General features: G+C 39.0%; 1 protein-coding gene across 4 annotated transcripts in view; it reads right to left on the reverse strand.

Moving 5' to 3' along the window:
* Window positions 1-2,395: 2,395 nt before the first annotated feature.
* SRC (SRC proto-oncogene, non-receptor tyrosine kinase) overlaps window positions 2,396-10,109 on the reverse strand; it is a 117,996-nt gene continuing 110,282 nt past the window's right edge. For all 4 annotated transcript variants that reach the window (XM_042462678.1, XM_042462677.1, XM_042462680.1 and 1 more), the window contains one exon: window positions 2,396-8,930. In XM_042462678.1, the coding sequence (XP_042318612.1) occupies window positions 8,722-8,930 (209 nt within the window). In that variant the 3' untranslated portion in view covers window positions 2,396-8,721. The remainder of the gene's footprint in view (window positions 8,931-10,109) is intronic.

A 10,109-nucleotide genomic window follows, 5' to 3' on the forward strand; every position in this document is an offset into this window, starting at 1 on the left:
TGTAGGGCTATACAGTACATACAGTCAGGCAAGAATCTTCACATTTATAAAGGTGAAACAGATTCATCTGGTAGTAATATCTCAGCATCAAGGGAATCTTAAGTTTCAGGTTTTGGTCTCTTGGAGTTATAGATGGCTGTGCAAAGGAGTGAGCTCTAAAAACTTCTACCTGTCAGATAAAGCAGATCACACCCACAAGGTTTAGATTATTATCTCTGTAGCCATGAGGCTTTTGAAAATGTTAGAGGAGAAAAATTCAATCCAGCCACACATCTGGTGTGGTAATCGTATTTGACAGGTTGAAGGGAAAGACAATAGCATACAGGATCAAAGTTTTCTGCTTTCTGCCACAATAAACCCAGCATCCATTTTATTAGAACAAAGAAAATACAAACTACTGTATCAAGAAAACTTGGGAAGTGGCTCAAGGTTGAGTAGCTGGGTGATACCAGCACACCAATTTCCCACAGATTCTATTCCAACAGGGTTGCTTGACTTTGCCATATTTGAAGGCAAAGGGGCTTTGTGATAGGTGAAAGCAGCCTCTGGTCTGACACTAGATCAAACTTACTGATGTGAAGTATGTGCTGCATCCTAACTGCCACTGCCCTGGCATCATAGAGATTGAATACACAGGCACAGCCCCACATGCTCTCCCTCCATCTGAACCACTACCAACTTGGCCTTGGAGGGAGAGAAGAACCAGCAGTATCTGCTAGGCTTGGTTCTCTTCCCTTTTCCCACTGCCACGCCCTTCTTTTTGTTTCATGTCTTTTTAGATTGTAAGCTTGAGGGCATAGTTTCTGGAAGACTATGCCATTTGAAGTGCACAAGTTTCATGGAAAAGGTGCTTAGTTTCTTGTCACTGCAGGGGGGTGGGGATCCCATTTCCCAATTACAAGATACAAAACTGTTTCATTGTTCTTGATATTTGTTGGGACTCGGAAAAATTGAGATTTACCATCCCTAGATAACAGTCACATTTACCTTTGCCAATAGCCACCATTCCAAAAAAAACCAATGGCTTAAACAGAAATACAGTCGGCCCTTCTTATACACGGATTTTTTATACACGGATTCAAGCATACACGGTTTGAAAATGTTCCAAAAAAGTATAAATTTACCTTGATGTTCCATTTTTTATTAGGGACACCATTTTGCTATGTCATTATACTTAATGGGACTTGAGCATACACGGATTTTGTTATACACGGGGGATCTTGGAACCAAACCCCAGCGTATAACAAGGATCCACTGTAGTGCAAGTCTTCTGGTGCCCTCACTGCATCCTGTTCTGCTGTGCACATGATTTCAGACTTCTTTTTTTCTCTTATTAAGGTACAATACCAGCTACTACGTTCCTGTTCCTTGACATCTTCCATGACAAGACAAGCTGAATGTATAGTGGTGAACATCTTGGGCACACTGCAATAGCTACTTCTTCCTGACAAGTTACCAGAAGTAATGTCTGGCATCCTGTTCAATCATTACAATATTGTAAGTCTGCCTTATGCCATCACAATTCACTTTTATTGCTATTGTGCGCACAACCATGAAAGTCTTTCCAAAACCTATGTTTTTGCAGCAGTCCCCCAGGCAGGGTAATTTCTGTGTTACTGTGGGAATGGAGGGTAAGCAGATGTGTCCAGCTCTCTTCCTACAGCAGGATATACTGAAGGGCATCTGAAGGGAACCATCTCTACTGTTCCCCTCCGCTCTGGCAACTTGAAAATGGCTGTGAAGTAGGGGGCTGTACTGCTGAACAGGTAGGTTTTACAGGGTAGCATGGGGATACAGAGCTATATCTCCCAATGTAGGACCACCATTTTATTGATCTGTTGGGGCTTCCATTTCCAATTCTAGTGTTGTGGAAGTAGCACTGGATTTCTATAAACAGAAGGGTCTCAGCAAAGTTTAATGACCCAGGCCCCGGACAGAATCAAGATTCAGTTGCCAAACAAAAGCTTGTTCATTTGGAGAGCATTTGTTGTTATATATGCTATACACATATGTCACAGCCACAGCAATGTTTTATCAACACAGGTCAACTAATTGTTCTTTTTTGAAGCAGAATTATTTGTGGTTTTTCACATATACCTAATATAATAACCCTTTTATTAATTTATAACAATCCTCAGTATGCAGAAACAGTATGTTGGTCAAAAATATAGGTATTCCTGAAAGTTAAAAGCTCATCATTACATGTAGTCTGTGATAATGAGCGGGTAATATATCCCCACTTATGGAGCTAATAGATTTAACATGGCATTTGTTATGTTAGGCATGTCAGGTCATTTCCATACACCAACACTGTGACATCTACTGATATTAAACAATTTTTTTTAAAGAGAGAGTGATACATACCAAATTGAAAGAGGGCCTTCACCTTCATAGATTTAGGAAATGTCATTTTCAAAACATTTTATTTTTTAAAAAAGAGTTAAGTACTCAAACACTAAAAAGGCAAGGGAAAATGAGAAAAAGCATCACATTCTCTGCATAGTTATCTGTAGACTTTACAAAGGGTATGTGCGCGTGCGTATGTGTATGTGTGTTTATAAAAAAGAATGATAATAGCAGAAGAAATCCATGTATGGACTTGTTTCAATGTTATTCAAGCAATGCCAGAGCCTCAAATTCCTCTGTTGTGGGCTTTACAAAAATGAAGGGAATATAAAGAAGGACAATAAACACCACCACAGGAAGCTCTTTTAATGCTTCCCTCAGTTCGTATATTCCTTGCAAAGGTCAGTTGATCTCCAATCCTAAAACTGCCTGTATTTCACTGCACAAGCATCTTTTGTATGTAGCAAAGATTCTACATCTACAAAATGAGTTGGGAAGTTCACAAAAAAAACCCCACCTGTATTCTGTATTTTTCTTTCAAAACTTTCCTGATGACAAAGAAGAAAATTAAGACTTAAGTACACTGTTCATTTAAATTAGTATTCATCATCATTATTGCTATACCAAAACCAAGAGATTTTAAACAGACCTATTTGTCTTGATTTTTTTTAAAAAAATGTACATACTTGGAAAAAAAGGAATCTTTATACATTAATATCTATACATATATATGTACAGAGTCATACACAAACCCTGGTTTTCACTTCCATGTTGAAGCTCCCCCCACCCCCAGCTTGGTATATGTTCCATTTTGTATTTGCCAAGAAGCTGTTCCTCCTTGGTAGCAGACATTTAAAAATAAAGCATATAAGTTATACAAGAGTCATTGGCACAAAATAGCAGTAACCTCTTTCCCTTCTGCAAAAGGGACTTCTCTCCATATTTAATTAAACAGCAATAATAACAAAAGTGGCATCTCCTTGGAGAGAAAAATCTCCCCTTTTAAAACAACTGTTCCAGCTTGTACAAAAACCCTGAACACATGTAACTGTTAACATGAATATGCAAATGCAAGTCCTGCTCACAAATAAAGAGTGCTTTTTAAAATACAGCAATATTACACAACGGAGAAATGGCTCAGTCACAGATTTAAGAGAGGAAATTTTTAGGCCAGATTCTTCTGACTAAGATGGTGAACCAAAACCACGGAGTCTGCAAGTGGGAACTCTCCTAAGAAAATGTGCCTTGCTACCATACTTTTCCTGTGGAGGTGTTAGAGGGAAAGGTATTGACTTACCCATCTACTATTTTCTATGTGAAGAGTTTTTAGGGTTTTTTCTTCTAATGAGGAGTCTTCACCTGGAGTCAGAGGTGACATAGCTCTGTCACCCTCTTACTGTATCATTTAAAACTGCATATTGTGGAAAGCATTAACCGAACTTGGTAGATGGAGCAATTTAACCAAGTATAAAATATCAAACAGTGTCCTTTACCCTGAAGGCAATTGACATTGGTGTTTCAACAAACTTTGCTTTAATAAATGAAGGTAATGAGTGGAATTAGGTATATGTTGAAAAATTAGAATCCTAAGAAATGGCTAAAGGAAGAAAATAATTCATGTCCAGCAGCAATCACATCTCTGAAAACAAGGAAATGTTCAAAGCGGAAAAGAAAAGAAGTGAAACTGAAAGTTTTAGGAGTTGAAAAGTGACAGTCTCCTTCACGTTCAGCTTAGCTCCTTTTCTATTCAATGTGGTAGGTTGGACAAAATGACCTATATGATCTCCCTACAATTCAAATGGCACCAGAACTGAAATTCAAGATATCAGAGAAAGGAATGTTTCAAAAAAGCAATTGTGTTTCAAGGGCTTGGGAAGAAATAAATATATAAGGTATTATGATACACAGTGCAAGAGATTCAGAAAGGCAAAGAAGAACTGCTGACCTTGGAAACAGCCTTCCACAATGTACCATAGACACCATGGTCATATTGGAGAAAGGAGGTTAGACCCTGTTCCGACCACAATGAAAGTAAGAATTCTGTTAGGAATTCTATAGAAGATAGGGATCTGGGCATGTAACAAAACAATTGGTTGAAAGGATGGTTATGGGGCCTTCCCATTGTTCAACTTATGGTAACCCATTGATGGAGTTTAAAAATTATTTATGGTAACGCATTGAACATTTGGTAGTTTTGAGGCACACAAATAACCTTGGCATAAGACTGAAGAATGGCTCAGTTACCTTGAAACGGATATTGAAGTCTGGTTCTTAGTATCAGAAAAATGTCAATCCAGACTATTTAGGGAAGGAGCTTGTGCAAAAATGGGAACTTCACTATGTTACACAAATCTCCTGACACACAGGCATGGTTACAGAACTGAATGGAAGAAAAAGCACATGAGGATTTATCACTTCAGACCATTTTTTGGTTTCTTGCTGCATATGTTTGGGGATGTAACTGAAACACTGAAAGAGGTTGTATACTCCAAATACATAGTTTGAGCAATTCCACACATTATCTTGCTTGCATGAGGTGGAGTTATCAGATTTCTACTTTAAACCTTTCTGAGCAAAAATGTCCAAAACACCTCCTCATCCTAACACTGAGCTGATTGTAAGTACTATTTACATCTTGTACATATGAGATGACACCATAGAGAATGGATAGGAAAATGTAACACCTATTTGTCTAAAATAGGCAAGTTATTGGAAACAACATCATAGTCCTGACATAGGTTGGCCCTGAAGGCTAATCAGATATATGAAAATGTTTCTGCCGTTGGACTTTCCCCCTTTTTCTTTTGGCACATCAGAGAATACCCACATTTTGGACATGAAAAACAGACAATAAAATGATAAGCCAAAGACAATGAACATCAGCTAAGTATAATTGCAACAAACATTCTCATGACTGTAAAAATCACATGCACAATTCAACATTCAGAGCCACTGAGCACTAAGAACTCAAATGACTAAAGGGCTATGTACAAAAGAGGGGCTAATTTACAGCTGGTAAGAAATTCTCCCAATAAAAAGAAACTGCTGCACTACAGATGAATTTTTGAAACCCCCTTGGAAGTATCCAGTGAGACAAAAGGCAGATCAATTTACATATGGCTTGGCTTACTGTTTTTGCCTTCACTTACATTTTTGATACAGCTCTTGTAGCAGGCACCAAGCCACATCAGAGAAATTGCTGCAGTGGTTTCCTAATATTTTTTTATCTCTTCTATTGCAAGCATAGCAAGATTCTAAAGCCTACTCCAAAACCATCTCACATGCTGTGTGGATGAAAGGCTGTCTCTTGGGTTGTAGGTTCGGGAGTCCAGCTGTAATCAGAGGCAGAAAATGAGATTTTATATGGGATAAAAGTTGCAAATAACAAGAATTAATTATTTCAGTATGATTTTAAGAAAACAACTAGATTTCTCTGGATTGGGAATATCAAACTATAGGCACCAGAAACATGGGATGGTGCAGTAACAATGTTTGTAAGAACAGCTTGAATAAAAGGAAGATTAACTGAATGCTCCACATATCTCCAGGGGGAAAAAAAATCTTGCTTCATATACTGCAGTGACCTTGTCGATTTAAAAACACTTCTTCACCACAAGTGCTTCAGAGAAGCTGCATTTTCAGTCACTCTGAGGTATTTTCTCAGGCTGGGAATCTGAAATGTACAGCTCTATTTGTATAGAGCAGTTTGCCCTAGTTAAGGAAATAGGAAGACTCAAAAGCCTAAACTCTCCTGTCAGTTCCTGGAGTGCATCTCAGGTCTTTCCTATCGTGCTGCATATAGTTACTCCATCTGTCCAGCCACCCCCAGGGTGAAGATTTCTTGGCTTACAGACTAATGTAATAGGCAGGCTCCAGCCAAATCACCTGCATTTTTGCTCCCCTGGGTGAATCTTGCCAAGGAAAGTCACAAGACCAATAGTGGATGGGATTAATTACAGGTGTCCATGATGGTTTGAGCCTATACTAAAGAAGCAGGATCTTAGACTAGACTAGAAACTTCCTCCTACTCCATGCACATATTGCCAAATATCGGCTGTGTATGCACAAACTCAAATGTAACCTACAATTTGCTGCAGCTAAAACAGCTTTTGATGCACAGCAGGATATATATGAGCCTGGAAAGCTCTTGCAAGTACTGTGTTCCTGAAAAGAAACCAGTGATTGAAGAAGAGATGCAGAGGGCCTGATCCAGCAGAAGCCTAAGCATCCATAAGAAGGAATGTTATGACCAAACTAATTGTCACATCTAGTTGTGTAGATCTCTTCTCCTTTTTAAAAAAATCCTCTCATGCTGTGCGTTTTTAGAAAAGCAGTGATATTATTGTGTGTACATATGCATGTATGTGCATGTGTCCTTTTGCTTTCCAGCTGTTTCTCCATCTGAAAACCACATCCATACTAGCTTTCCCCCTATGAATTGAAAGCAGATTGGAATGGGCACCTTTGAGTGAAAAATTAGCAAAAATAAAATAAAATGAAGCACTCCACATACACTATTATCTTCCTAAAATTCACATCAACAAAGATAGCTTTTAATTTAAAAATACAGAAAATGTATATGCAGCTACATGTAATGTGTAGCTTAGTCCTCTTTTCTGCTTTCCCACTGTTTTGGCCAACAAGGCTTTAAAATGGTGGGGAGGAGAAGCCAAAAGGCAAAACAAGGACATTTGGCATGATTTGTATCAATCAAAGGACTATTTTCAGGTCATGACCAGACTTCACACAAAAACATAGAGTCTGATTTTTTTTTAAAAAAGTCATTCTGTGCAAAGAACCTCCATGTAGTTTTCTCTTGTGCGTACTTTCTAGAACAGATAACTGAATCAACGACTTAACGTTCTCTGCAACAAGCTCATCCTCAGGATAATATACAGCTTAGAAAACAGGCCATATGCTCTCTAGAAAAAAAATCTGAAGATTTCCTCCATGGGCATTGCTAAGTCTTCTTTATTGGAACCCTTGACCTGCTTCATCTATGTCACAAACCATAGCAGGGGAAAGGAACTGCATTCCAATTTCTGTACAGAGATTAGGCCAAGGATACATAATATACAGGTAAGATATCAGGAACTGGAAAGTTTGTCCAGCAATGGTATTATCTTTCTGAGGCACTAAGGAGCTCCAGAACCAGTTAAGATTAAAATGTAGCAATGTAGAAAGAAAATAAACTATGTGCTCAATTAATTCTTAGAATGCCATATGGAATGCTAGTCTTAACTGGGGTGGGGGACACTGGCATTTAGGGGCTGGTAGTATTTTATATACAGGAAAAAGAAGGACTTACAATTCTGCTGGATGGTTCTTTTCCAGCAGGTCTAAGAAATCTATTAATAGGCTCTCATTATTGGACTGAAATGCTAAACTGGAAGACAGTCCAATATCTAACATAGTCCTGAGAAATACATAAGTCATCACTGGCACTACAAGTATCACAGCAAAACCAGCCTCCCCAGGAAATCCTTGTAGTTCTTCACTGACTCCCCGAGGCCAAAAACTAACCAAATTCAGCACATTGACAGTTTTCAAGCAAGCCTAGCTTCTCCAGTTCAGCTTATTATATGGCTAAAATCTGCAACTGCACCATACACAAATGGGACAAGACTGCATGTACAGTGAGACAGTGACATCCTCAGTGGCAGATAAAAAGAAAGAAGTTCACAGGTACATGGAAACATGAAGTGCCCAGAATCTTAGTGAGCTACAAATTTTTCTTGGAGTGAAGTAGTTGGTCCACTTCCAGGCAGTGGGATTTGATACAGGAGAGAACGGAGAAATTTGTGCTGGTTTTATATGCAAAAAAACAAAACAAAACAAAACAAAAGCCATCAGAATCCAAAAGGCAGAATTCTGTAGCATCACCACTCAGAGATGACACAGTGCACTGAAGTCATACAGCCAACAAAGCATATCATTGCCATCAGAATAAAATCTGTCATGTTCCTTCTGATTGTAGTCATGAGTGGTTTTGTGGAAAGACAGATTTCCAGAAAGTAGGTGGCTTTCATAAACAGCATCGCTTGGTTTTCACTTGGCCTCTTTGCTTCTGGAATAACCTGACTTTTTTTGGGAAATTTTGCCTACTGAAAGTTTATATTAAAGAAGTGGAACCATGTCACTTTGCTAATTCATGACCAATCAAGGCCTTCATTAACCTAGAACTGGCAAGGGCACCACATCTGCTTTGTAAGGGGCCCAGAACCATTCTTGGAAGGAAGAGTGAATCACCAGAATGAGGAAGAGACCTCAGCAGGTGCTTCAGAGATGTTCCAAGTATGCTTCAAAGTCTCTCCCTTGAGCACCTATGCAGTAGAAGCAGCACTGAGTCTTTGGCAATTGATTCTGTTTCCAGATTTATAAGTTCTCGCCTGGTTGATACTGAGGTTCTGTTGATGTGAAATAATCCTCCAAGAAAGCTTGAAGGTACTCAAAAGTAGGCCTTTCTTCAGGATCCTTCCTCCAACACTGGCACATCAGGTCATGCAGAGATTCTGGGCATTCAGGTGGGCAAGGCATCCGGTAGCCTCGTTCCACTTGATCTAGTACTTCCCGGTTCACCATACCTATCAGTACCGAAAAAGAGATGGATCATTGGTACCAGTAATAACATTGGAACTATTAGCATGCAAACGAAAATTATTCAAATTTCTCTTGGTTTCTAAACTTTATTATATCTTGAAAAAGTAGTATAGTTGGCCCCTCTTATCCAAGAATTCTTTATGCACAGATTCAGCCATCCACAACTTGAAATTATTTAAAAAAAATATAAATTCCAAAAAGCAAACCTTGATTTTTTTTTACCATTTTATATGAGGGATATCATTTTACTACGCAATTGTATTTAATGGGATTTAAGCACCCATGGATTTTGATATCCTTGGGAAGTCCTAGAACCAAACCCCAGTAGATACCAAGGGCTAACTGTACATGACTTGGCTATTCATCATATCATTCCATCACAATACACAGTGACATTAGTAATTTAAGCCAGAACCCTTTTGTACACAAAAGAGATTCCACCTCAACATTAGTAACAACTTCCTGACAGTAAGAGCTGTTCAGCAGTGTATTATTATTATTATTATTATTATTATTATTATTATTATTAAACTTTATTTCTAAAGCGCTGTAATATGCTGCCTCAGAGTGTGACAGAGTCTCCTTCTTTGGAAAATTTTAAACAAAAGATGGATGGCCGTCTGTCAAAGACAGGAGGTTTAATATGAGGGCTCTTGAGGGCTCTTCTAACTCTATGACTCTCTGCTGAAACTTCCCCTCTGCTGGGTACGTATACTTGTTTGGGCATTGCAGAAGAAGGTCTTCAGTGCCATCTCCTGCAATTACCCCCCTTCCCACTGCAACTGAAGCTTGATGGTACCAGGTAACAGCCACAGTGGCTGTGAGGGATGAGGATCCTGGGCACAATCCACCTACAGCTGCACAGCTGGGAAAAGGAAAAGTTATTGCCTGAAGTGGCTATCCAGGAGGGCAATGGCTGCTCTTTTTTCCTTACCACACTACTGCACCTAGATGGTGCCTAGGAATCCTCTACCTGCCACCTCTGATTGACTGTGGGGTGTCTTCTTCAGTGACATCAAGTTATTTAGTGCAGCTGATGCAGCAGAAGCACAACAGAAGTATGGTAATGGAAACTGATGCTCCACCACCAATGCACAGCCTCTTGTATTTAACCTCCTGTTAACTAAGTATAGTTGGACTGAATTACAAGGAAGCAGTATACG

Source organism: Sceloporus undulatus, chromosome 4 (genome assembly GCF_019175285.1).
Source record: "Sceloporus undulatus isolate JIND9_A2432 ecotype Alabama chromosome 4, SceUnd_v1.1, whole genome shotgun sequence".
Lineage (NCBI taxonomy): Eukaryota > Metazoa > Chordata > Lepidosauria > Squamata > Phrynosomatidae > Sceloporus > Sceloporus undulatus.